This window comes from Centroberyx affinis, unplaced genomic scaffold (assembly GCF_046629955.1).
Source record: "Centroberyx affinis isolate AG114_WGS23_722 - 3 ecotype Tasmania unplaced genomic scaffold, CSIRO-AGI_Caff_v1 ptg005840l_1, whole genome shotgun sequence".
NCBI lineage: Eukaryota > Metazoa > Chordata > Actinopteri > Beryciformes > Berycidae > Centroberyx > Centroberyx affinis.
Window position 1 is genome coordinate 99,723 of NW_027282963.1, and position 27,841 is coordinate 127,563.

Sequence of the window (27,841 nt, forward strand, 5' to 3'; positions counted from 1 at the left end):
GGGGGCTGTTTTGACCTGGGACTTGGGAGTCTGGTACAAACTAGGATTAGACCAATATATGGGGCTGCTGCTGACCTTTTATTCACCTCCAACACAGTCGTATGACGGAGGTTCCTCCCTAACCACAGAAACAGGTTTTATTCATTTGAGTGTTTACATTTCTAGGTTTCAATGGAGAGTTTTAGTGTCCCGTGATGGTCTAAATGCTGTTTTCAGAGGCTTTTCCACAAGAATTACATTCTGGGGGAAACACTGAATACTTGTCATTTTTTTTTGGTATGAAAGTGGTCAAACTTAAACATATTGAATGTCAGCTGATTGGCAGCTTCACTCTGAAAATATCAGTATCAGCCTTGAAAAACCCATTTCAGTCAGAGTCTTGCGCAAGTGACTGGCTGTTGCTTTGGCATGAGACCTCATAATTAGATTCTCTCTCACACACACACACACACTTCCTCATGTCATGCGGTCTTGTCCCAGTGTTTCAGTTTTACAGTATATACTTTAGGTGGGGGTAGTTAGGAATAGGAATGTGTGTGTGTGTGTGTGTGTGTGTGTGTGTGCATAGATCTATGTTTTGGAGTAGCTACAGATGCTGCTTGCTTTTGAAACAAGGTAATCGGATGAAACGTATGTCTAACATGTTATATTTAATATATGTTAGATATTTCAGTAACCCTCATTCCTATAATACATATTAGGATTCAACCCATGTAGGCTTTTGAAGGCCTGCTGAACTTCAGTATCGTTGAATTGGACCATTTTCATGCCATAAAATGTAAGTATTCAGTGTTTCCCCCAAATTGTGTTCTTGTCAAGAGTGGAAAAGCCTCTGAAACAGCATTTAGACCATCATGGGACACTAAAGCTCTCCACTGAAACACTCAAAATGTCTCATGAGAATCAATTCAGGTTAAGGTCTTCCCATAGACAACCAGTGTACCATTGATCAATTCTAATCAATCAAACCGCATCATATCAGAGGTGGAACAGATCTGATTTTTCTTCAATAAAAGGCTATTATCAGCAAAGCGATATATTGGTCTAACCCTAACACATATTACATCCTTCACTTCCCTTTATACCACTTACTACACTCATTCCTTTCACCTCTGCTTTCATTGACTGTTGACACCATAACAGATCAGTCTGAGCGAGGCGGGTCGCTCGGTGTGGCGTAACCCGTCTGCCAGAAAACAATACTGGCTGGAGCGCCGGGGCAGTGTTGCGGTGAGGGAGGACTTGGCTGATGGAGGGAGTGCGTGGGTGGAATGGAAAAAAAAAAAAAAGAAGGCTTTCTGAGAACTGCCCGGACATCCCAGCGGGACCGCATGGAAACCTCAGAGGTGAGACTGCATTCGAAGAGGCGGTTGTTGTTGTGTACAAGAGAAAGTGTTAACCCTTGAGATGGGAAGGTGCCGTTCCCCCATCAGCCCCACTGATAAAATTCCCCTCCCCTGTGTTTCTTCAGAGGCAGCCTCTTACCCTCGGGCCCTTTCCATTAAAGCAATGGTGTCGTCATGCAGGATTGGGCCCTTTCCGCCTTTTTCCACCTATAATTGACAGATGATACTGTCCTCTACATGTACAAAATGTTGGCAAGACTTGACTTAAAAGTGCATTGTGTTGAATAACAAACAGATTATAAGCCCATTAGAAACAAAGATAAGCTTTTCTTGCAATATAGTCACCAGGCAAATATTCATTATAGTCATTGTACAGTTGCCCTAGGATGTATTCTACAGGACTCATCCAATTTATACAGCGTACGACCGATAATGGGTTTTCAAAGGCTTATACCCATACTTTTAGATATCAAATTTAATCAGTTGCCCTATAAAATATTCTTCCCCCTACATTTTCCCCCTTATATCATGCTCTAAGTGTAATAATTATCATGCATTCATAATTAGGAATGGGACGATATATCGATAATTCAATATATCGCGATACAAAAATGTGACGTATCGTGGGGCGATACGTATTTGCAATATTTTATTCTGCTGCAGTAATCACAAATGAGACGGCGTGTCCATCGACAATTTCACAAGCTCTCCATCCAAGTTAATTATTTGCACTTTGTAAGGACATTTTTAAATTGTTGTTAAAATTATAGAAAAGCCGGTTCCATTGCTAGAAAGATCTGTGGCTCAGAAATGAACATAATTCTGCACAGTCAGACTTGGTTGTCACTGAACTTTTATTTATTACATCGTATTGTGGTTGTATTGAATCGTGAACCCAATATGTCGTATCGAATCGTATCGTGAGATAAGCAGATCGTCCCATCCCTACTCATAATGTGCTGATAATGCCTTATGAGCAGCACTTCAAGTAAAGCGTTACCAAGTATTAACCAAGTGTACCCAAGGATAATCATTGGAAAATGTCAGAAATTCATCGCTGCCAATGGGGAAAAGAAGCTACCGATTACAGGATATTGGTGGTATAACACTGCGAACTGTGACAGACCGACAACAACTGACATATTGGGTCAGACTGTTCTCTACCACTTCGCCTTCAACTTTTTGAATATGTCATGTTGCCCTGTCGTCATCATATCTTTTAAAGATGCAATATGTATCCTTTTCCACATTAAAATACCCCAAAATCAATAGGATGTATTATATATTATCAGTCTGTCTCTGTGATCCCCCTTTTGCCTTTTCAATGCGGTTGGGGACGTTTTGGGGCGTATAGTGTTTCCTCTGGGTGTGGTCAGTGGTGAGATGAGATATGGGGATCCAGGTATGACAAAACAGGGAAGTCACACCGACAAGAACGGAAGAAAGCGGCAAGAAAAAGTACAGCGAAACTAAACGTGCAGCAGACAAGACTCGACTGAAAAACACTGAACATCAGCACGGATTCTTTTTTTTAGATCGACAACACCTGAGTTAACCTCAGCCTCGGGCTAGGTGCCGGCTCATCGAGATGACTGACAGGTGCTGGGGCGGGAGGAGGGCGGGTCTAACAATACCCTCGGTGTTTCAAGGAGAAAAGTTGCGCCGCTTTAAAGGCATCTTCCGTTTTAACGTGACAGCACTGGGCTTGACGGTAAGCCAGCTGATGATTCCAGGAAAGCTGAACGAAAACCACATGAATGCTGTGGTTGACACTTTGTCACACTGGGAGTCAACACGTGATGCAGCTGAGTTATCAAATCATCACCCACTTATGGTTATGCAGTTAGGCTGTATGTCTAAAAATATGCATATTATGCGTGTTGTTTAAATGTAAACAGGGATAAAGTGGATTGTAAGCTCAGTTCACCCACAGTTTGAGGCTGACATAAGCTTAATGATGTAAATTGATAGTATATATCATTATCAGTAGTATCAAACTGATGTAAGCTCTAAGAAGATATGACTTTATGAGGGGAGAAAGCATTGATTTTTGTTTATACTGGTGGTATTAACTCCACTTCTTATTTGCTACTACATCACTGAATGCAGCAGACTGAAAAAGTTGGTGGATTACTGGTAGTCAGTCAGTGACTCAGGAGGCTATGTATAAAGCAGCAGTCTGGGGAAAACGTCACAACGATCAAACCGATAGACAGGAAATGGCACTCAGCTTGATGCGGCCCGTGAAATATGAACAATGGAATTTGAAGGCTGAATCATAAGGTGTAATGTTAGTTGGAAATGGGCAGCAGGGTTGATGTAGTACAGTAGACTCCTGTGTTGGTGAACTTTCCATACCTCAGCCTAGTTTGAGCTTGTAAGTTTCGTTTTTGGAGTAAAGATCGAGCAAAAATCACCATAAATCCATAAATACAATAAGTTTGGAAGCCATATCTCAAAGTCACATTGACATTATCAGGAGCATTCGAGGCCCTCTAGTTTTGGTGACCTACATAATATAGAATAATTTATCACTCTGACTAATTAATCATATCTGGTCAGTTCATCATCATCCAGAAATTAGAAGTACTTTTGGATGTTTTGATGGCAAATGATACTAGATGCATGGTTTAATGAGCTGACCCTTTCCTAGAGGGATCAATAAAGCATCACATTAATATTGACCACTGACTCCAGTGTTATACTATAAAAAAAAAAAAGTAATAAAAGTGTTATAAATAAAAAAGTGAGTAGTGAGTAACTATGAACTCCATTAAAAACAATCACCAATAAACACAAAAATCAGTTATATTTTAGAATGCATTAAATTCAATTGTGCTTTTCCCCTTTAAACTTCGCATAACTTCCATTCGTTTGATACTTACTGTGATGCATACTGTGAATTTAGGTCATAAAGATTCATATCAGCCTTCAAATATGGGCAAACTCTACTCCTGCAAATAATAATGAAAGGTGAGTAAAGTGACTCCAGGTGGGCTCACCCTCCACTTCATCCCCCTCTTCCACCCTACATCCCAAACCGACGCCATAAACTAATGATGATGCCGTTCCATGAGAATTTCTCTTCTTCTCCGCGTGTCCCGGCAGATCTCGGGCTGCATCATTTCAACAGAAAAGGCAGAGAAGGTGGATTCACTCGAAGTCACTGCGCCCTCCTCCATTTTTTAATTTTTTTTTTTTTTTTTTTTTTACTTCTTTTCTGTGCGGGAGGGAGGGAAGGGGAGTGGAGAGAGGGGGGGGGGGGGCTGTGCCTGTGCGCCCTCGGCAGACAGTCAAGCGCAAAAGACGCACGGCTCATCCGCTCGCCTCCCCATTGACGTCAGTCCGGTATCACATGAACAAGCAGGGACCAATCGGCGCAGGCCCCTGTCGGAGAGCCCTGGCTCCTTTACACCAAGATAGAGAGAGTGGGGGGGGAAAGACCGAGAGAGAGAGAGAGAGAGAGAAAAGGAAACCGTGCCAATGAGCCTCTAATGACCAAGAGAAAAAGCCCCACGGAGGAACATCAGCCGCCGCCATTGGATATTTTTGGTGTTTTCTATTTATTTCCGCGCGCTCCTCGCTGGTGGATTATGCTGTTTGGCACCGGGGCGGACGGAATGGATAAGGCCATGGCCCTAACGTATTGAGTAGCTCCGTCGGCGGTGGTGGTAGCGGCGGCAGCAGCAGCGGCGGCGGCGGTGGGGGGGCGGCGAGACGCGCACCCGTGGAGACAATTCACGGGGCATTGTTGCGGGGAGGGGGAAGGAGAAGAAAAAAAATGCTGGATTATTCGCGCCGTGGCCGAAATACCTTCTCCCCGTCCGGATAATCTGCCGTCTACAGACTTGGTTCATGGCGTCTGTCTGCGCTTCTGTTCGCCGTGTCTCCTCCTACAGTAATTGAGGTCGTATTGTGTTATAGCGGCAGCCTGGGTCTCTCTCTCTCTGCCCCCCCCAACCCCCAGCTCTGTCCGTCCGACCTTATCCATTTCTGTTATTTTCTTTTTTTTTTTACACATATAGGCCTTTACATGTAGGCTACGGATTCTTGTGTTCCTTTGCGACGCGTTCACCCCCCCCCCCCCCTCCACCCCACCCCTACCTCTCCCCCCCCCACCACCACCTCTCCGAAACACCCCCCCTCAGGCTACATTTTGGAAACAATAAACTGTTTTTTGGGATTATATTCGAAACTATGGATTTCAACGGCGGTAGCGGCGGCGGCGGAGGGATCGGCGGCGGAGGCGGCGGCGGCGGCGGCGGCGGGGGGAACGAGCTGCACAACAACCAGTTCTACCCGTGCGAGGAGAGCAAGCCGCTGCTCGGGGAGATGTCGGAGGGGAACAACAACACCAAGCTGGGCGCGGGGCCGTGCAAGCGCTCGCTGCTCCACTGCGGCGGCAGCGGCATGCGCTACAAGCTGCTCCAGGAGGGCGACATCCAGGTGTGCGTGGTCAAGCACCCGCGGACCTTCCTCAGCAAGATCCTCACCTCCAAGTTCCTGCGGCGGTGGGAGCCGCACCACCTCACCCTGACGGACAGCAGCCTGGCCTCGGCCACGGTGAGTGTCGCCTCTTTTTTTTTTTTTTTTTCCATATAGCTTCAAGTGTTGTGTCTATGTAATATTTCACATTAAAAAAAAAAAAAAAAAAAAAAAGCAGCCTGTGGTGTTGTAGTCGGATATGGACGCAGGAGAAGACCGGAGCGCATAGAGATTTGACGCAGTTTTCTTTTTTAAACAGAAGGCAAGCGTGCGATCGCTTTCATGTCCCCCCCTTTTTTTTCTTTTTTCTTTTTTCTTTTTTTGCTGATAATATAATCGGCAGCATTGTTGCTGTGGCCTGCTTATCCCCCATCACACCCCCCCCCCCCTCCCCCCAACCCCCCTTCACCCTTCCCTCCCCTCCCTGTGCCAATTGCAACACCTACACATCTCTCTACCAGAGAGGCCTTGCATGTCATTTCATTTTTTTTTTTTACCACATCCTTTCTGGGGCTGTAGCAGTGGTGGTCAGGGGGACACCCGAGGGGGGGGGGGGGGGGGGTCCTTGAAGGGCATTCCAGCGGGTCTCCAGCAAAATAAGGGGTAATTAGTTTTATTTCACTATAAATTAGCCCAATTAGAGAATGTATTTCCCTATGTCCAGTGTAGACAGTTCAGTACTAAATCAACAGCTTGTGTCCCTGGGACTAAATCTCGTTAAATAGGGTCCAGTCGGCCTCTATGTGTCTATCTGTCTGTGGCATGAAAACATTGGAGAACCCTTAGTCTATAGCAGCCCCATAACAAACTGGTGTTTACAGCCTATCTGCTCCTCGCTTGCCAGATGAAGGAGCGGAGGCTAGGGAAGATAACCAGAAGGATGCTCTCCAAGACTCAATAGCTGATGTGTTTACTTTGAGAATATTACTGCTGTTCTTCCAGCGTATTGGTTTGAGAAGCCAGAGAAAGAGGCAGTCTCAGCTTGGAGGATATTTCCTGTGTTGGTGGATAAGCCGTGTATGAACTCAGGCCTGTAGGTTGCTGTTGATATACTGCTGGGCCTACTCACTGTAATAAGCCTACAGGCCTATCAGGGAATTCGGTGGATCACTTTGCATGGGTGTTTTAACCAGTGATGTAATGGTAAATAAAAAGGTTGGTGATCAGTCAGTCGCCAGTATAAGCAAAAATCAGTTATATTCTCAGAAAAAGCATTCATTTATGCTTTCTCCACCCTATTTTCTTCTAGCTTACATCACTGCTTTGTATGATTAATTAATTCACCTCACAAAGATTTATGTCAATCTAAGGAGGGTAAACTCTATGCAAATAAAAAGGGGGTTAAACTGGGTTTAGGTGGGTTTACCCTCCACTACATCCCTGATTATAACCATAATTAGAAATCCCTAGCTTGATTTATACTGGCAATTTGTTAAACATAACCGATATAACTCAATAGCTTATTTGTTTTAAATCCTGGTGCATAGGACAATTAGAAACACCTCATGTCATATGAGAGTAACGCCGGAGTAATCAATTATGATTTATTGTAATTCAGCAGAATAATGCCAAAATAATAAAAGCCTTTATTTCCCCTTCTGTTTTTATCAACACTTCTGACATTTTCCGCGAAGCCGTGCCCATTGTTTTATCAACACACCTTGTTAGAGGCTTTTTGGACGTCTGCCTATCACACCTATGCTGAAGGAGCGTGCGGTGTTGCTTACTGCACTGCAATAGCTGAGAGACTGTTGTTATTACAGGGCAGAATCTTAAATCTTTATGAAGTAAATGAATAGTAAGGTGTATGAAAGTGCTGATGACGTTTGATGAAAATGATGTTTATTATGAATCTATGAACCTCGCTTATGAAGGCTGTGCACAAAGTAGTCCCTTTCCTCCTGGCGAGTGTATTACAGTGTAAACACACCATGCTATCTCATGAATCTGCACTGCTTACCTTAAAGGAATACACTGAGTTTTTAGGGAGATTGTCCCTTTGGGTCAGTTTGCCCTGTTAAGTCATGAGAACATAGACACCAAAATCATCCCCATGGAGTTTACTATCACTCAACACATGGAGCACCAAGAGCCAATGATCTACCGGGGACTCATGGGTGATTTTGGTGCCTATGTTCTCATCACTTAACAGGTAAGTTAAGGGGGTACTTGGTATACTCCTTTTAATCATAGGAACAGCATTATCCATGGCACCTAGAAGCAACAAGTGTCTCACTCACACACACATATACACTTGGTCATGCCTCAATAACAGAAATATCTGCTATAGTAAGTTGTGTTCTATTGCCTGCTTGTTTCGCTTGGACCTCATAATTTATCAATAAGGGACACAATTGAGAGATAGTTTATATAGCGTGTATCTTGTTTTGATAAAGTAGTGTTTGGTATCTCTATTTTTTATCATCCACTATATCTGTTTTATCAGTTGATAGCTCACCGTGACCTTAAACACTCCAAATCTCTCATGCTGATTTCCACTCTCTCCGTTTCCTTCTTTTTATGACCGTTTTTTGGATAATATTTTCTATCAAGTTGCCGGATGGTTTCGGGAATATCATTTCTACGGACGCGCAATTCCAGTTCATCTCTCGTGAAGATAAGCACTTTCCCACGTTCATCCCTTATTGTTTCAGGCCTTTTTTTTTCGCGGTGCTCCGATCACATTTCCTGGATTTGGTTTGAAATGGGTTTGCTGTTTGTACCACCGAGTATCAGCGAGCCTTTATTGATTCTAGTTGGTAGTGCGAAATGAGGCCAGCCTGTGAACTTTGGCCAGTCAGCTTCTGTAGAGACAGCCAGGAATCATCTTTACACAAGGCAAATGTTTTTGTTCAGCCAGTCCCGGTTCTTCTTCTGCTTATTCCAAACAAACCGGAAACGTAGAACACTACCAGACACCAGGCGTTTAGAACAGCAAATGTACAAAGCTTTCATCAACTGGATATAGGTCAAATCGCTATTGCGTTATAGCAACAGATAGAGTTGCGCAACAGTCATTTATTTACATGAATTTGCCTTTGATTATGACTTTGTGTGTCGCATGAATTCCTATACGTCGGAGGAGTTCACTTCCTAAGGCATCGTATTTCTCTGAGATCTGTAAAGTGACATTTTGTCACCTTGCTTTATGGTCCTTTTCAAGTAGGTCCTCGCCAAAGATCTCACATGGTTGCAGTAGGTGGTTTATGGTGCTCACCACAAAGAGCTGACTAACAGCACTGGCTACCTGGGACTGCGTGGCATCTCGTAAATTGTCTTGTAAAATCCCCCACAGACGAGTGGAATCGCAATGGTGGTTGTTGTGTATCAGTAAGGTAAAAATGCACCGTGTTATTTTGAGGCCATCAAAGGAACACCTTGAGCAGTACACTTTTGTCATATATTTCTTTTATTTATCATATATTTAACATTATCATATACCATGTTACATATATTTTGCATGTTGACATATATTTAAATTAAAGCCCACACTTTCTCAGTCTTGGTAACGAACCCAAGACTCAGGCAGCCACTGTTTGAACAGGGTTTGCATTATAGATACAAGTTGTGACTAAACACTGTAGCTGACGTGTGGCTGATGAATTGTAACTGGTGATAGAATCTTATTTAAGACTGTTGACCATGCAATTTGACAGAAACAAAGACTTGTCACGGTACAAAATCTAGTTTTATTAAGAACTCGGAAATAATTAGTCCAATGTACAGTATGTTCCTACTGAGTGAGTTTTAACTTACACACTTGATGTTTTCATTTCCGTGTTTAGCTTAAGTGACGTGTTCTAACACAGTGAATTTATCTGATCTAATAAAGAGTGTGGAGTAAGACTACACAAAAACCAGCATTTTAATTTCAATATTAAATGCAACAGCAAAATTTGTAGTTGCGTATGGCGTAATCTGACACGTTTTCAGTGCATGTTACTGCTTATTAAACTTCCAACATGTTGTAGATAAGTATGATCAGCTGTTCTGTGGTATCACAAAGCAAGCTATAGCCTGCTCTGTATATGTGGCAGGAAACTGACTCACCGTCTGCCTGTCAAAACAGTATCAGTATAGCGCCCAGTGGTAGAAATAACACTCAAGCTAATTCTGTTGTTTCTAAATGATGTATGGACACAAAGTCATGTGGGGGATTTCTTTTTACCCAGAAACGCTCTGTATTTGTGTGTGTGTGTGTGTGTGTGTGTGTGTGTGTGTGTGTGTGTGTGTGTGTGTGTGTGTGCACATGTACACTACATTCTTACTGTATTGTGCTGTGTCCAACTGGTGACCACACATGCAGCATTGCAGCATTATTTAAAACACAAGTAAGATCTCTAAATTAGTTTGAAAAGGTTTGACACTGAAGTGTGCAGCCTGCTGTACACCCTCTCTATCAGTATACTGCCTGCTTAACATGTAACACTCATTTAAATATATATGTGGAACCTGGTGTGATAGCTCTTCCATGTTCCCTAATGTGCATTTATGAATGTCCAATCGGTGCCATGTCAATGGGTACAATTGTATTCAAAAACAGTGATGACTCAACATAGTGTATGGTGAAGTGTTAGCATGGAGCCTACAATCACTCAACATAGTGTATGGTGAAGTGTTAGCATGGAGCCTACAATCACTCAACATAGTGTATGGTGAAGTGTTAGCATGGAGCCTACAATCACTCAACATAGTGTATGCTACAGTGCCTACTATCACTCAACATAGTGTACGCTAAAGTGTTAGCGTGGAGCCTGCTATCACTCAACATAGTGTATGGTGAAGTGTTAGCATGGAGCCTACAATCACTCAACATAGTGTATGCTAAAGTGCCTACTATCACTCAACATAGTGTACGCTAAAGTGTTAGCATGGAGCCTACTGTCACTCAACATAGTGTACGCTAAAGTGTTAGCATGGAGCCTACTGTCACTCAACATAGTGTACGCTAAAGCGTTAGCATGGAGCCTACTATCACTCAACATAGTGTATGGTGAAGTGTTAGCATGGAGCCTACAATCACTCAACATAATGTATGCTAAAGTGCCTACTATCACTCAACATAGTGTATGCTAAAGTGTTAGCATGAATTGCTGTCTAGGTCAGTATTAGGATCTCTCTTTCTATAGCAGTCACTATGCTTGACCTGTATTTTATTATTTGTGTCGTAATGTGCGTGTGTGTGTGTGTGTGTGTGTGTGGTTACACCCCACATGGTGTGATCATGTGTCTGGGAGTTGCTTGTCCACATGTCATTCTAAATTCTACGAACATGAGCAAATATGAGGAAGAGGGTTTTGTTCATGGGTTCAGGGTTGAGCGTGAATGTACATCTGCTGAGTGTAGTTGTTGTGCTCAGTGTTTAGCAGTGTGGTTATGTGGGCAAAAGAACAATGCTGACCCGCTCTGCTCTACTGTGTTACAGAAGAGATGGCTTCTAACAAGGAAGCAAAGAGCACTGACTGTCAGTTGGCGTTTCATAACACCAAAATCCCCCCCTCCCACACACCAAATTATTAAGATTATTGTAAAGAGAAGTGCTTTGAGAAACTAAAACATGGCTGCCAGGACAGAATCTGAGAGGTTGTCATTACTTTCAGTACCAATAATCACATGAAACCTAATAACCCAAATCTAATTGGGACGATTTCTTCTGATATTCATTCACAAAAGGAAGACATAAAGCTTGTACTTCATGTGTGGATACATGCAAGGACGCCTCCACGCTCTCGTGTAGGTGCACGTGTGTGTTTGTGTGTGTGTGTGTGTGTGTGTGTGTGTGTGTGTGTGTTCGCGATCGCAGTGGGCGATAGGGACGAGCTGTGACTCACTCTCCTTTTTTCCTTCGACAGAAAACCCGCCTGCCGCGGCCCCGTGGCAAGAAACCGAACCCAACATCGCGTTTGCGTAAGAGGGGAGAGCGAGTTGCGAGCGCTTCCTGTGTCACACGCCTTCCTCACAAAAGGGCCCCCCCCCCCCCCCCCGAGATGAAAAGGAATCCGGCCGCTCCGGTAGCTCGAGGGGGTGGGTGGGTGGGGGGCCTCATTATACGCGAGAGACAGGAGCTTTTTGAGAGCGTCTTCTGTGTGTGTGTGTGCGGTGATTCAAGTGTGTGGTATTTACATTAGGGGCCACATCGCAAGGTGACCGCTTTATTTGAATAGTAGTATACCTGTAGCTGGTGTGTGAAGCCGGTGTGATGAGTAAGCAGTGAGTAAGCAAATAATCAAATACCTTAGATAACAGGTCAGCCAAAAAACCTAACCTTTTATTTGAACTCTTTGAACTGATCTCGCAAGTGCTGCATCCATTTTGCGGGCGGACGGTATCGCCGCCTTCAGGTCCTCCTCGTAAACTCCCGAGTTCTGGGCTTCAGACGTCCTAAATAGGTCATGTCGCGCATTCCGGTGCCTTTGTTCAGAAGCGGGGGGGGGGGGGGCATCGCCAGGCCGCGGGCTAAACCTGCAGGCTACGAGTCTGTTCTCGACTCGCGCAAAACAGAACAGAAACAGAACAAAACTAGAGGAAAGATGAAATATGATTAAAAAAAATGCTTAACGTTAAATATCAAAAAAACGCATCGCTAAAGTCACCGCTTTTATACTCAACGGTCTCGGCGCGATAAACCCGGCGCACCTCAAACTACGAGGGCTGAGAGCCTGAAAAGGAAAAGCAGAGGATGTTGCGGATGAAGCGCACGTCTGATCGCCTGATTGCACGCCGCCTCGTGTAGAACAGACGTCTGTTATAGTAGTAGAAGAAGAAGTAGAAGGAGGAAAAACGACGACTGTCTCTTGGTACCAGAGCGTTTCGGAGGTGTTGTTTTAATACAAAATAAAGAGACGGGGAAATAACGAGTTGTGGCAACACAGTGTGAACTCGCGCACACACACACACACACACACAACACAACACACACAAAGGCCTCTGAAAGCCTCCGGGCAGCCTTCCAGGACAGAACGCAGCACATGTTCGTATTCAAATACTGGATCCTCCCAGTTTTTGTTTGAACAATGCGAGCCATTAAGCAAAGATTTGAGTTCTAGCCGGGAATGATAGCGCTTTCTGCCATATTGATTTATTATATTTGGAATAGATCGGAATTGGACACCCGACCCCCAACCCCCCCCCTCCCCCACTTTCTCCCTTGTTATGAGCGTCAGAGCGACGGATAATGCGAAGGAAAAACAAGAGAAGCAGAAGAGAGAGGGCAAGGAGGCAAAGTCTCGACAGGGAATGTGGACTGCGGGCCCACAGTGGTCATTTTCTGTTTGTGACTGTTTATAGTAATAGTCTTTCAGGGAAACTGTGTGGCCTATTTTCTTTCTTTTTTTTTTTTTTTTTTTTTTTCTTCACCATGGTAAAAAAAAGCCAAATTCAGCCGGGGGAGGGGGGGTGGGAGTGGGAAACGAGACGAGTTTAATCCTCCGGGCGCTTTGAAACAAATGTGTACAAATCAAACTCTTAGTGTCCTTAATTGAGCAGCATATAATAAACAAAACAAAGTCAAAATTTTTTCTTGTTATGAAAATGTAACTTTAACTGGAAGTCTTCACGCCTTAGCTGCGATTTGAATCTTACATCATGCTCTTTGCATGCAAATGAGCTTCGACGATGTCACACAAAGGGAGCTACTTTGCATCGACTGCTGCAATATAGTGATTTATATAATGATATGTAGATATAGAGATTATGTGTCTTTCTTACACAGCTTTTATGACGACAACACAGGCATCTTTCAAATTGCTGTATAAGTAGTGCTTCTTTGTATATATGTAATGTGCTATAAACTATGTATGCAAATGTTACAGTAACTTGGTTGAATCAACTGGTCAAAAAACACCTAAGTCATATTAGTGAAGCTTTTATCCAATAGAAGCAATTGAAAGAGACACCAATATATATCTATACATCATTTAATAATTCTTTCAATAAGTATGAATGAATATAATTGTATTTTTTTGCCAGAAAGCGTCCTGTTTTTGCCCCCAAACAGTATCACCATTCCCAAATTAAAATAATAACCTTTAATAACCATGACTTTTATTTATAGTGCACTTACCAAAACAGTGTTACACAACGCTTTACAAGATAAATTTAAAATTGAATTTAAAAATATGTTGGCAGTAAATAGAGATGGTTTGGCGCACAGTAACAACAGTAAGAAAGGCAAAGATTACGCAACAGATATTTCATATACAGATGACGGTCAGGGTCGTCGTGTTTTTTAGCTTATTGCTTATTACACAGATGACCTTACTACACCAACAAGCCGTCGCCAAGGTCAGAAAGTCTTCCGAGTTTTGAAGTGAAGTGGGTACGAGGTAGAGAGAGGCAGCGAAGAACAGAGGAGAGAGAGGGGGGGGGAGAAGAAGAAAACAAGGTGCAGGAGAGGACGAGAAGACGAGAAGACGGACGGGGAGAAGTAAGAAGGACGGTCGGCCTGCGGTGTCATGTGGCACGAAGGGAACTGGATGATCTGCCCCCATGGGTCCATCATATGAGACAGCTCCACAGTCTCATATGATATAGAGTTGCGTTCAACCACAGGAACGCCGCGACACATTCAAACCGTCTCGTGTAACAGATGTATTTATCTCAATAAAACGACACGACTCAGTGATTTTTGCATTTTTTTTGACAAGTTCTTGTTGCGAGCTCCCCTTTGGATTTTTGGGATATTTTTTGCATATCCAGCCCAGTCGCAATAGGTGCAGATCCAGTTTTGCGGTATTCCAAGCTAAACGAAATAAACTTTTTACTCGCTTATATTCAGAAGCAGAGCGGTGATTTGAAGGCTCGGTCCTGGTCTGTGGTGACGTTTTCTATTTCTAGAACCGGGTGGTGGAAAGATTTGGTTTGTCGGACAACTGGGTTCACTACAATGATTCACTTTCTGATAGGACTCAATGTGTGTGTGTTTGTGCGTGCGTTATGCTCTATGTGACAGAATACTTCTATTAGGCCCATACCGTCACAATTTACGGTCTCATAACCCTCCTTGACAATCAGAACCCTGACATCCAGCGGCCGTTCGACAATGTGATTTATAGTTTTGTTTGCATATAAGTTTATATTTGGCTCTAACTGTAGAAGTACTGTAAATTTTAATGCAATTCCACTCCCACTTTACTCTGTAAGTGGTGGACCGGGGCTGGCAGGAAATTAGTTTTGGTCTGAGCTGTTGTTGCTGCTGCTGCTGCTTCTCACGTTGTTATTGTGTTGTTGCTGATCTCGTTTTTGTTGTTTCTGTGGTTGTTGTTTGTCGTAGTTTTTGTTGTCGCCATTCTGTTGTTTCGGCAGTTGTCGCTACCGTCGTTGCCTTTGTGGTTGCTGTCGCTTTTGTTGCTGGCACTGTTAACACTCGCTCAGCGTTTCCCCCTCGGTCCACAATCCAAGGCCCTCTCTTTGATTTAATCAAAGTCTGCTGTACTCAACCTTTCAACCCTTCAAGCCAACAGTATTGATCACAGTCATCCTCCTATTAGGAAGGGAAACTGAGGGGGGGAAAAAACCTAACCAATGTGAAAGCTATTGGATCCAAAAACCAAAGGCAGCCAGCTAGAGGGATTTAACAAGGAGGTGGATTTCCCCCCTCATTTTTTATAATTCTTCTTAAACTGGCGATGAACTGATTGGGGCCTTGTTTTGAAGGTGTTGTGCTACTATATGGTGTATTGTGTTTCCTGTATTCTGTATTGTACCAAGCATTTTTTTTTTCATTGTGGTATACACGTTGCATTAGTTTCTGGACATGTGACTTATTGATATACATTTTGAAATGGCCTTTCCCCTAAACATCATCTCGTTCTTCACGCAGTTTGTTTGTGCAACTTCATAACGAAGGCCACAGCATGGCCAAAACACACCGGAGTGTGTTTTGGCCATTTTTGCTTGGAGAGTGCCTTGGAACAGCTTCTTCTTCACTGAAAGAAACAAACCTTCGACAAACGTCTCTCTATTCTTCCGCTGATAGTGTACTGTAGGTCATACCAGTGCAGTTCTTGTTTTTTTGCAAGTTTATGACCGGCAGTATGGTTCCTCCTCAACAAGAGAGGAGAAGTACAGCCCCTTATCATTCAGGGAAGTGACTTTTAACAACACGGTTTTGTTATGTTAAGCCCCGGGACGACATCACAGGCTCAGTCCGGCGGGTTCGCTCGGAAGTTCCTGAAACACTAAAACCCCCGGCGTGCGGGAAGGGTGTTTACGTTTGGTCCGTGGTGAATCTAGCTAGTTCGTCACAGCTCGGGTTCTTTCAAAAACGTCACCTCAGCCAACCTTCAAATCTGGGTCAGCAGTGAATGTTCTTTTGTTCGGGAACCACTGTCGGGGGGGGGGGGGGGGGGGCGGTTATTGGTAAATATGGAACCGGGGGGAGGAGGGCGGGGGGGATACAGAATGTGAAATGATAACGGGAACGGGACAAAATGTCCACTATCCGGCTTTTTCCGGTTATCGCCGCTTTTGTCCGTGAGCGTTATTAGCGCGTCGCATCTGTTACGCCTCGCTCGGTTTTGGGTAAATAGATAATGCAAGGAGGCCTGTGTGTTGAAAAAGCGTGCAATTAGCCCGCCGTGTTCCATATTCGACGGTGTTGCACTCTCCATACTCTCCATCCGATCTTAGTAGTTTTTTAATCTTGATATTTGCGAGGAAAGATCAAGCCGTAATCCCCAGAAATCTATTTATAGGCCATATCCAAAAAGATATTCCCGTCACTGGAGCATTCAGGGCCAAAGTTCCTTCTAAGCGGATTCTAATCATTTATCACACTGACCAAATAATAATATATTCTGAGTCATCATCGCTCCCAAGACATTTAGTGGATATAAGCGGGTTTGGAAGTTTTGCTGACAAGTGATATTAGATGCTTAGATATCTTAGATTTTATTTTAGTCCATAAAATGAACTATGCACTATAGCAACCTGTAGCGTATTGAAGTTTAAAATGGCTGCTTGACCTTTTCAGTCTGCTAACCCAGCATGCAGGAGCTCTAGAACAAAACACCTGGACGCATCTCTCCTTCCTCAAACCTGCTGCTGGACTCCATTGCAGTCTCTACTGAATCACTCCTCTCTCTCTCTTTCTCTCTCAGCCTGCTTCTGCTTCTGTCTTTCTTTCTCAGGCCCGCCGATGCGTTTCCTGCTTTGACTCATTAAAAGGGGCAATAAGCATAATACATTCTGCAGGGATTGATAGGGTTGTTGATCAATACCCAGTGACTCACTGATTATTTGGCCAGGTGCTGAGATTTCTGGCTTTCAAAACCCACTTTCAGTTTTCGATTGGAGGACGCTGCTAAGAGAGAGCGACCGGTGTTGCGACACATTTCAGCCATGAAGGCTAAAAAAAGCCCAAAAAAAATATTATTTCGGCATTTAGCATGGTGATATATTACCTCTTCACTAGATATTTCTGTTGGATCTCTGCTTTAATTACCTAGCTCACTCCTCTACATTGCAAAAAAAGCATGCGATTATTCATTTACACCTTTCTTTTGGTTAACCTTCCATGCAATGTGGAAGTTGCATATGAATAGTAGGTTGCTCAATACTGAACTGATGAACACTTGATTAGAATGATGCGCGATCTTGTCATGCGAAAACCTCGTAAACCTCCAAAAATCCCTTTCCCGTTCTCATATTTTAACTTCATTTGAAGGATTCCGGGCTTCTCTGTGGGGTTGAGAAAATTCAGAACGCAAGTCCATCAAGATAAAAACAAAAGAGTTGTTCGTGTCGGTCTGAAGCCGAGGCGTTCCGATGAATATTGCCTCCCGAGCGGTGATGTGACACGATCAGCGTCGGTACATCGAACATCTTCAAAGCCGAAATCAGCGATATACTGTCTTTTCATTCCATTTCTTTCTTTCTTTCTGCAAATCTCTATCCGCTTCTCCCTGGAAACAACAACAAAAAAAAACAAAACACACACACACATACACACACATACGTCTCCATCCCCTTGTTTCTATGGCAACGCGGCGGGCGGAGGAGAGAGAGAGGAGACGAGAGGAGCCGTAGCCTCCTCCAAACCCTCCTCCAGGAAAGAAAAGCGGAACGGAAAGAGAGTAGAAGAGAAAGACAGACCGACGAGAGAGAGAGAGGAGGAGAGAGGACAAAAGACAGAGAGAGAGAGAGAGAGAGAGAGAGAGAGAGGGAGGCAATCACTGCACGCTCATGTGCAGGATGGAGTATCTATGGTAACCCATGTTATCAGAAAATTGAAGCCCCTTCTCTGTTTGCCTGTGGACTCTCCTGTTCGCTCTGCCTGTTCGGAAAAAAACAAAACATTTATCTCCTCCTTTACCGAAGAAATCATATCGCAGCCTTTTAATTTGGCATGTCGCCTTGTTATATTTTTGCGCATGCACACCTGACCCCCCCCCCCTCAAAAAAAAAACACCGTTTGGCAGCAAACAGACGGAGGATGACGACTGCTCTTCCAAGGAAATGAGACGCATCTCGCCCAGAACCAATATTTGCCGTGGAGCGTCGTCTGTAATGAAAATCCTGTGTGTGTGTGTGTGTGTGTGTGTGTGTGTGTGTGTGTGTGTGCGATTTCACAACAGGGGGTTTGTGTCCGTGTGTGCTGCATAGAGAGACGCACAGAGAGAGAGAGAGATAGAGAGAGAGAGAGCAGCCACAGAGGGAGGTGTAAATAAAAGGAATAGCGTGTTTGTTCTTCTGCGGCGGGGAGGGCGGGAACTGCCTGTTTGTTCTATAGAGAGTGAGATGGATGCAAATAAAGAGAACAACCTGTCTGCGGGGGGGGGGGGATGGGATGGAGGGAGGGGAGGAAGAGAAGAAGAAGGAGGAGGAGGAGGAGTGGAGACGGTGCGCCCACAATAACGGCACAGCCTGCGGTGGGCCTTGTTGCAGGGAGGCAGAGGCCGGAGCTTGACGTTCATATTTCATACTTCAGACTTCGGGTTTCAAAAATAAGCAGCAACGATCACGATAATAATCGGAGAAGACTGAGTGTGGACAGTAGAGGGAGATGGCGGTGATAACACGACAGCCTGCGGTTTCCTTCCTGTCGCAGAGGGACGACTAAACCTGTTGACACTTTGTAGCGTCTCGCAGAAGTCATTTACACTGGGTACATGTCCCCCCCCATCACTTTTTTTGAAATGTTTGATTCTGACCCCCCCCCCCCACGCCACAAATATCCTCAATGTTCAGGTGTTCAAGTGTGTGTTTTAAAAGAAGGAAATGCGGTTCGCTATTTTGGCTTCCTTTGCCGGTCTGGTTGCTTGTTTCTCTCATGAGATCTGACAACCTGCTTTTGTGGTAACGCAGCAGAGTGAACCTGCAAGTCTAACTTTTCCCTTACAAAAAAAAAAAAAAAACGTGTGAAAACCTGCATGTGCAATTCTTGGACACATGTTTTTTTATATGTGAACATAAAAATTGCGAATTTTTTTATTTGAAAAGTATCTATTTTTTTTCTCTTTGCATGTGAAATGAAGTTTTCACATGTGCAAACAAATATGACCATATGTAATAGCGGGTGAACACGCAGAAAAATGTTCAAATGTGGGGAGAATAAACACTTGTCACCGATGAATTGAAAATTTCACATGTAATACAACGTCAAAACAAATGTTAACGTATGAAAAGCGACATGTATCCAAAAAGCCCACTTTTGGTAAGGTGTATTTCGTGGCTTGTGAATTAACAAAGCATAACAGAGGTAGAGTAGCAGAAGTCAGGTCATACAAAGTAGCTCTGAAAACACACACACACACACACACACATAAAAATTGAAAATTGTCTTGCCTTGTTGACTGCTAACGTGAAACCGCTGCAAGTCTATACTGGAGCAAAAAAATGTTGTGTATGTGATAAGGTTTCCAAAGGGCCTGATGACTCACGTTAGCTACCATGTACACTCAGTGGCATTTAATCTAACCTGGGTGGATGGCTAAATATTAATACGTTTAGTCAGCAATAGAAGCTAGGTTAGGTGGCATTCAGGTAACATGGTAGCTAAAGTGAGTCGTAGCTAACTTAACTAACATGGCACAAAACGTTTCATGCTAGCTTGCTAAGTTAACACCGATAGAGTGACTAAAGTAGACGTAGCTAAGTTGCAGCTAGCTACAAAATCTATGTGAAAAATAATTCTCTACTTACTTGTGACACAGTGTCTTCCATAAACAGTTATTATTTGATAGCTGCCAGTCCCAGTTTCAACGTGAATCTGTGTCTTCAGCGAACTTGTCAGAACAGCAGCAGCACTTTATGGGTCTTCTTCTCACTTTTCATTTCTTCACCCAGTCCTCTCTTTGTTTTTTTCGCCTGCTCCGACTTTCCTAATGGAAACCAAAAGAACCCCAATCCAATTCCCCCTCGAAACCCTCTGTCTGCATTCCCAAACACAACATATTTATTTGGTCATTTTGCCTCAGTGTAGACTTGCTGTTTTCAAGTTAGCGGTCACAAAAAGAACCCGGAAGTTCCTGATGCGTAGTTGTTTACACCACTGATTCTCAACCTTTTTCATATCAAGGACCCCTAATTTAGTCCACATTAGAGCCACGGACCCCCATTTGATGGGATTTTGTCTCTTGAACCCAAATCTGAGAATATTTTTATTGTCAGATATGATTTTGTCCAAAATTCCTTGACTAACTATGATCAAAGCAGTCATTCTTCTACATTCTCTAATTGTGTTAACTTCTTGTAAATGAAATAATGCTGAAGTTTAACAACTCAGAAATTTGCTGGGGACCCTCTGGAACCCCCTCAAGAACCCCTGGTGGTCCCCGGACCCCACGTTGTAGAACCACTGGTTTACACTATTTGAATATCACGTATTATCTCTGCTGTTCATGTCACTCTACTCTCTCACTATTGAGAATTGTTCGTTACATTTTGAAAATACATGTTTATCCATTGATGCATTAAGTTTGCTCTGGACATTGTGACTCTATTACTATTGTCAGTGTGCTTTCCAAGAACTTAAGCGCGTCCCAGGACGTCCCACTGAAAATGTTGTACCCTCCAAGTCCGCCGCAGAGAACATTTTTACTTCCCTCCTCTATTCATGTCGCTTTCAAAGTCTTCACCAGCAGCCAGTGCATGCTGCGGTCTCTCGCTGAGTATCCCGAGCCTTTTTCTAAATAAAAGCGGAGTCGAAAAAAGAAAAGGGAAAAGTAAAAAGAAAAAATACTGATGTATGCCAGAAAGTAATGCTGCCTAATTAGGGGGGCAGCAAAGCCACTGCGGATGACGTCCGCGAGGCCCATTCGTGTAGATATACAGTTAATCTCACATCAACAGTAATTGGTACTAAGTAGTGCGATGACGCTAATGCCTGGGAAGCGGACCGGTGATTCATTTGCTGCGTTGCTGACAGGCACGTGTCTCGTTACAAGACGCGTTGTGGCGGAAAACATCTCTCTTCAAAAAAACCTCTCCTGGCGGTTCGAAGATACACAGGGCTGGGTCGCCTTTGTGGCTTTCACTCGGCCTCGTTTATTTTTTTTTTATTGATTTGTTCGTGTAATTTTTTTTTTTTGGGGTTTTGCTCTCATTCTCAAGAGTCTTCTGTTGCGCAGTCCGGAAACTTGTGGCAATTTGTCAGTGTTTCTGTAATCGGTTTGAGTCCGCCAAACAGGTCGAGGCCTGCTACTCAGCCTTGTCTGCTCCCAGCTCTCACAATGGTGAGACTGGTGTGTTTTGTGTGTGTGTGTGTGTGTGTGTGTGTGTGTGCTGGCTCCGAGCTACATGAACAATGACTTTGTTGCTGGCGTTTGTGTATTTGTGTGATTAATGGCTATTGCTAAATAGATTTTCCACTTTGTTTCAGCATCCAATGACTATTTACTTCACGACTACATCAAACATCACCACGGCTGATAAAGAAACCTCCGTGTACTGTATAATGCCGTTTGCTATTCTGATGTATTTGGAGATTTTATTTGACCCTCTGTTTGCCCAGGGCAGGTTGGCTCAGGATATGTTTCTTTTTGTCTTTCCAGCTGGCTGCCAGTGAAAATAAATGCTGTTTTCTCCTACGGCTCTTGTTTAAATATACTCTATGTACTGTAAATGTTAGACAATGGGAGAGTAATATCCTCTTGGCCTCCCTCCCTCTCTCTCTCTTCTCTCCAGCCCACCGGTTACATGGAGACATCGTTGTCCTACAGCACCATAGAGGACCTGCAGCTCCTTTCATGGGACAACGCTCCTAAGTACTGCGTCCAGCTCAGCTTCCCCGGCGGCACCGTCCTGCTGCAGGTACTACTCAACACTTACAGCGCTGGTAATGAGTCCAGGAACCGGACAGATCCAAGAACTCACCACACCTTTGCCCTGTTTCACTCGTCAAATGTATAGAACGGTCCTAAAAAGAAATGATTTACCCGCTAGGATTAGACTGATGTATGGGGCAGATATTGGTCTAAATTGGACTCACTTAGACTATATGGTTTGGTGACTCTCACACCTTGCCAAACCCAATACCATACCAAGTTAACACAGTACCAGAACCTGTTCTTGCCTGGCTAGGCTTGGCACTGGACGTGGTACCTGCTGAACCGGGGGGCTCTGAATTCCCAGGAAAAAGAGTCATTTCCACATTAACCCTCGCCATTCAACGAGCACATTCGGTACAGTCACCCATTAGCCGAATTACCTTTGATACACAATTCAACCCTAATGGGTGCTGGGGGGTCAACAGTGTATACCCACCTCCTCAGTTATGTTTGCTTATGCCTGCTCTCTGCTGTCTGGAGTGCTGCCAGATGGATTCAGTTTGTGCGCTGGGGGGAAAAGCTCCGCTGGTTCCTACCCACGAGCCAAGATCAGTCAGGGATCCCGCACATGTCCTGGAAAACGGGAAAAGCCGGTGTAGTGTTCCAGTCATGGAAAGCACATGGAAAGTGAGAAAACGAATCAAATGTCATGAAAATCTCTGGATGGCAGAGGGTAAGAGGTAAGGGATTGAAAGTCGACCTGAAAAGACCAAAGAGTGGACGCTTTGGTTTCAGACATTTAAGAGTCAGAGTCGATATCTGGACGAGGGACGCTCAATTTTAAAAACCCCAAAGAAATGAGAAAACAGAGAGCATGGTTCATAATGTGAGCTCCGGAAAAAGGGAAATATTGGCAGGAGTTATGTGAGTAGAAGAGCACAAGAGATTGCAGATGATAGTTTTAGTCCTACAAACATTTCTCGGAGGCAGAGCTGCTCTGGAGGTAGAAATAATCTCATTGGTTGAGTTAAACCTCAATGGGCGGAGCCAAAGAACCACCGTTTTTGGGAAGTTAGCTAACTAACTTCAAGTTAGCTAACTGGCAAACATGAACGGCAAAGAAGGAACTCTGGTCAAAACAGTAATAAAAAATATAAATACAAAGACTCCTTTTTTTCTTTCATTCATGACCATGAATGAAAGGTTGGAAGGTCAGCAGCTAGCTAATTAGCTTACCTAGATAGCTATAGGCTAACGTGGCTAGTTTGAAATTGGAAGGTCAGCTAGCTAGGCTTCACATTATTAGCTTCCTTCTCTCTTGCCACTTGTCTTTTTCTCTGGGCTTCAGTCTAACGTTACTTAGCTCGAAAAACGGGGGTTCTTTGGCTCCGCCCATTCAGGTTTGACTCAACCAATGAGAGTCTTTCTGCCTCCAGAGCAGCTCTGCCTCTAAGAAATGTTTCGAAAACTCCAATGAGCCAACACATTGCCTTATAGTAGCCAGTTGCTCAACGGCAACTCGTTTCACAGTAGACGAGGTGGCAATAAAAAACCAAGCAGTGATGAAACATGACTGTGGTCAGAGTTTATCACCTCATTCGCTGCAATTTCACAGGAATCATTTTCATGAGTGCAGGTTTCCTGTAGGCATCATTTTGATGAGTGTGTCATCATTGTGTGACTGTTTCTGAATTGCCTTCTGACACGGTGCATCACTTTTTAACGACTCAAAATTCAGTTATCATTTCACACGTCTGTCATTTCCAATGCAAATGCCATGGCTGATCTTGCGAAAGTAACGATTTATAAATGTAACACATTTCAATAACCGCACTTGTGGAGAGCAACAGCTAAGTCAGCAGTATCTGTGGATTTCCAATTGATCCACAGCCATTCCATGTAATGTATTTAAATACTCATCGCAGCATAACTACGTCATACAGTACCATATCACAATACCTTTGAGTTTCTTCTTTTTATTGTGCTGCATATAAACTAGAATGATGAGATCCTTCTGAAATTGAGTATATCCTCACCTAATTTCAATCTCTTGGAAAATAACCGACCTAAAACAGTTGAAACCCCTTCAGGGTAGCACATGAAAAAAAAAAAAAAAAAACAACTTTGCTCCAGATCTTGTACCTCCTATCTAATTCAAAACAGTACATACTGTACTGTACCAGACGTACTGTTCCTTCAACCGGTCCATAACATGCACCATTTCTTGCCCTAAATACACCATCGGACCACACCTAGCCTGGTCTGACATTGAAGTTATTACACTTTGTTTTGTTGGCGATCAATTATATTACTGTTAACAAATATTAGGACAGGTAGTCAAAAAAGGCAAACATACAGAAAGCAGATAATAGGGGTAGCGGCATTGCTTCATGGACTTCAGTCTGGTCCTGGCTCTTTGTTTTTAAGACAAAGGTAATCTTTGGCACGATAAAGCGGCTCGCATTTGAACGTGGCCGGTGCCAAAATCCTTTTGTCTCATTCAAATTTGAAGTTGACACATTGGCCACTAGCAAAGAGAAAGGGAACTGGCCTGCTTGTGTGTATGGGTTCGCTTTCTGCTACCTCAGATCCTTGTGTGCCTAACTGTCCGTCTGTGTCTGTGTCTGTGTTTGTGTGTGTTGCTACAGGCTGCGAACAGCTACCTGAGGGACCAGTGGTTTCACTCCCTGCAGTGGAAGGTAAGGTTACTGTCTGTCTTTAACTATTAATTGATTTGTGTCATCGGCCCTATCGGAGGCCGCTAAGTATCCGAGCGAGTTAAAGTCCTGCAAAGAAAGTGAATATCACCGCAGTGGTGAATCCCTTTTTGTTTATTCACTTTATCCAGTGTTATAACTGGATAAAGGTGATTTTGTCCCAGACTAGTTTCACTATTAATTCGTATTGTTCATGCAAAAACACCCAATCGGAGTAATTGATACCTAGATATTAGGGATGGGACGATATGCTTATCTCACGATGCGATTCGATATGTGATACATGGTTCACAATTCAATGCATTTCAATACGATGTAATAAATAGAAGTTCAATGACAACAATGTGTGACTGTCCAGAATTCTGTTTATTTCTGAGCCACAAATCTTAATAATAATCTTAATAATCAAACATTGTTGTGTAGAAAGCATTTCTTATGTGTAAACAATCAAAATAGCGAGAAGGTAGAGATCAAACAGCTCCCGATTCTCCACAAACACCAAGTCTTTTAATGCGTACCCAGCGAGCATTTGATGGTGACATGCAGGAGTTGGCCGAGTTCAGCTTCATTTTCACAATATGATATTATGGCAGGGTAAAAATTCATACTAAAACGGCTATGGACAGGTTTTCCGTCGGTGCGGGCCATTGTATTAACGGTTATTGGCGTCGCGTTTGCGTTCCCCCACAGAAAAAGATCTACAAGTACCGCAAGGTCCTGAACAACCCGAGCCGCTGGGACGTGGTACTGAAGGAGATCCGGTCGCTGGTGGACATGGCTCTGACCTCGCCGCTGCAGGACGAGTCCATCCACCAGGCTCCGCTGCACATCATCTCCACCCTGCTGGCCGAGGTAGGAGCACACACACACACACACACACAGAGAGAACTAAGCGCTATCCTCTTTGCTCTTCCCTTACCTCTTTTTTTCTTCTTGTTCCTCCCCACAGAACACCAACCTCAGCACTCAGGACCATGAGAACATCATCGTGGTGAGCGTGCATGTCACTTCCCCCACTATAAATCTTGCATTTGTTGTCAGGCTGAGGTTAATGAGTGACAACCTGGAACCAGTCTACCTATACCTACCGCTAAAAGTGTCATAGCAGCTAAATAAACGAGCCCCTCTCGCCGTTTCCTTCTCTAAACCCGAAGGGAAAGGTTGATTCTTTCCACGTCTTTGTCCGCGTTTTGTCTCTTTATTAACTTTCGCGAACGCTTTTTGATTGTGGCAGCCATCGCCCATATGGCATGGTATCTGGGGGAAAAAACAGTAGAGCTGAATGCAGAGCGAGATTGCGATGTTTGTGTAGCTCGCCCCGTCGGGGTGTTTTTACAAGGCTTTACAACCTGACAGCCCGGGCCCAGCCCCCTCCGTCTCTACCGCTGGGCACAGGGCCACGGTAAATAAAAGATAGGATATGGAAAATAGTTGTATTGATCCGTGTCTCCCTGTGTGTGTGTGTGTGTGTGTGCGTTTCCTTAGGCCATCGCTCCTCTCCTGGAAAACAACCACCCACCACCTGACCTGTGCGAGTTCTTCTGCAAGGTGAGCTCACGTGTCGCAGCTTTCAAAACGTAGATTGCATGTTTTTTTTTAGCGGATGACGTTCGCAACAAATAGGCCAACAATGAGGCCAGTAAAGCAGGTGCTAGTGTTAGAATATGTAGAGGAATATGTTCGGAAATGATGGGAAGGGTGGCATCCTGCCGGCTCAGCCAATCAGTGGACATAACACATCACGATTAGAAGGGTTACGTTTCCTCTTTTCGTGTTACGAATGGACGAAACGCGTAAACGTGTTCCCCCAAATGTGACATGGTGTAGTTCGCATTGGAAGTTCAGTTTAGACGTAATGCAATCCGGATGGATTTAAGTGATGCAGAGTGCTTCCGGTTGACCGTGTTTGTGCATCTGTTCCGCAGCACTGTCGGGAGCGGCCGCGGTCGATGGTCGTGATTGAAGTGTTCACTCCTGTGGTCCAGAGAATCCTCAAACATAACATGGTGAGACGGTCGTTAACAGATATAAGAATACTTTTTACCGGCCAAAAATATATTCTCTTAACAAATAGGGTTCTATATAGTACCAGAAAATGGTTCTTTAGGCTTGCACCATTTTAGAAAGGTTCTCTACAGCAGTGATTCTCAACCTTTTTCATATCAAGCACCCCTGATTTAGTCCACATTAGGGCCACGGACCCCCATTTGATGAGATTTTCCTCTCTCAAACCCAAATCTGAGAATATTTTTATTGTTAGAATTCCATGACTATCTGCATTGTAGGTAGAGAGATAACAATGAAACTATGATCAAAACAGTCATTCTTCTACATTCTCTAATTGTGTCAACTTCTTGTAAATGAAGTAATAGTGGAGTTTAACTGTTCATCAGTTTGCTGGGTACCTCCTGGAACCCCCTCAAGGACCCCTGGTGGTCCCTGGACCCCACGTTGAGAACCACTGCTCTATAGAAGAGGGTTCCTTGAGTAATTACAGTTGTATATAGAACAGCCACCTTAACCAAAGAACCACTAGCGTCAGAAATCTTTTCTCTCTTCCTTCCCTTCTCTCTCATATCATCTCATTTTTTCTCTCTGTGGATTTCCTTCTTCTCTCCTCGCACTCTCGAAGTCTCTATTCTCTTTCTAACTCCTTGTTTTCCTTTCGTCTTTTCTGTCAGGACTTTGGCAAGTGCCCTCGACTGCGTCTCTTCACTCAGGAGTACATCCTGGCCCTCAACGAGCTCAACGCCGGAATGGAGGTCGTCAAGAAGTTCATCCACAGGTGAGGGACCGTACTGCATGATGCGTCGTGTGAAATTAGACTCGTGTATACGGTTGATTTCCCAGAAGTATTGATACTTGATATATTGGAGATTGAAGCTGATGATAGACGACATTTCCTGCTGATGCACAATATCTTTAAAGAGCAGCTAAAACCCAAATCCTGAAGCCTGACATCTAATGGTGAAAGTAGGGTACTGAACTGGCCATCTGCTATTGGCTGGTCTTTGGTGCCACGTGATGTCACCACCTGTTGTACCCGTTGTAGAAGGTGACAACAGGTGAACACCGCAGTAAATTG

At 43.9% G+C, this 27,841-nt stretch overlaps 1 protein-coding gene across 2 annotated transcripts in view; it reads left to right on the top strand.

The window, feature by feature from the left end:
• The first annotated feature begins 4,774 nt into the window (after positions 1 to 4,774).
• cmip (c-Maf inducing protein) overlaps positions 4,775 to 27,841 on the top strand; it is a 40,426-nt gene continuing 17,359 nt past the window's right edge. For both annotated transcript variants that reach the window (XM_071547355.1, XM_071547357.1), the window contains exons 1-8: positions 4,775 to 5,909; positions 21,957 to 22,082; positions 24,688 to 24,738; positions 25,447 to 25,608; positions 25,706 to 25,747; positions 26,242 to 26,304; positions 26,682 to 26,762; positions 27,438 to 27,541. In XM_071547355.1, coding sequence (XP_071403456.1) covers positions 5,544 to 5,909; positions 21,957 to 22,082; positions 24,688 to 24,738; positions 25,447 to 25,608; positions 25,706 to 25,747; positions 26,242 to 26,304; positions 26,682 to 26,762; positions 27,438 to 27,541 — 995 coding nt within the window. In that variant the 5' untranslated portion in view covers positions 4,775 to 5,543. The remainder of the gene's footprint in view (positions 5,910 to 21,956; positions 22,083 to 24,687; positions 24,739 to 25,446; positions 25,609 to 25,705; positions 25,748 to 26,241; positions 26,305 to 26,681; positions 26,763 to 27,437; positions 27,542 to 27,841) is intronic.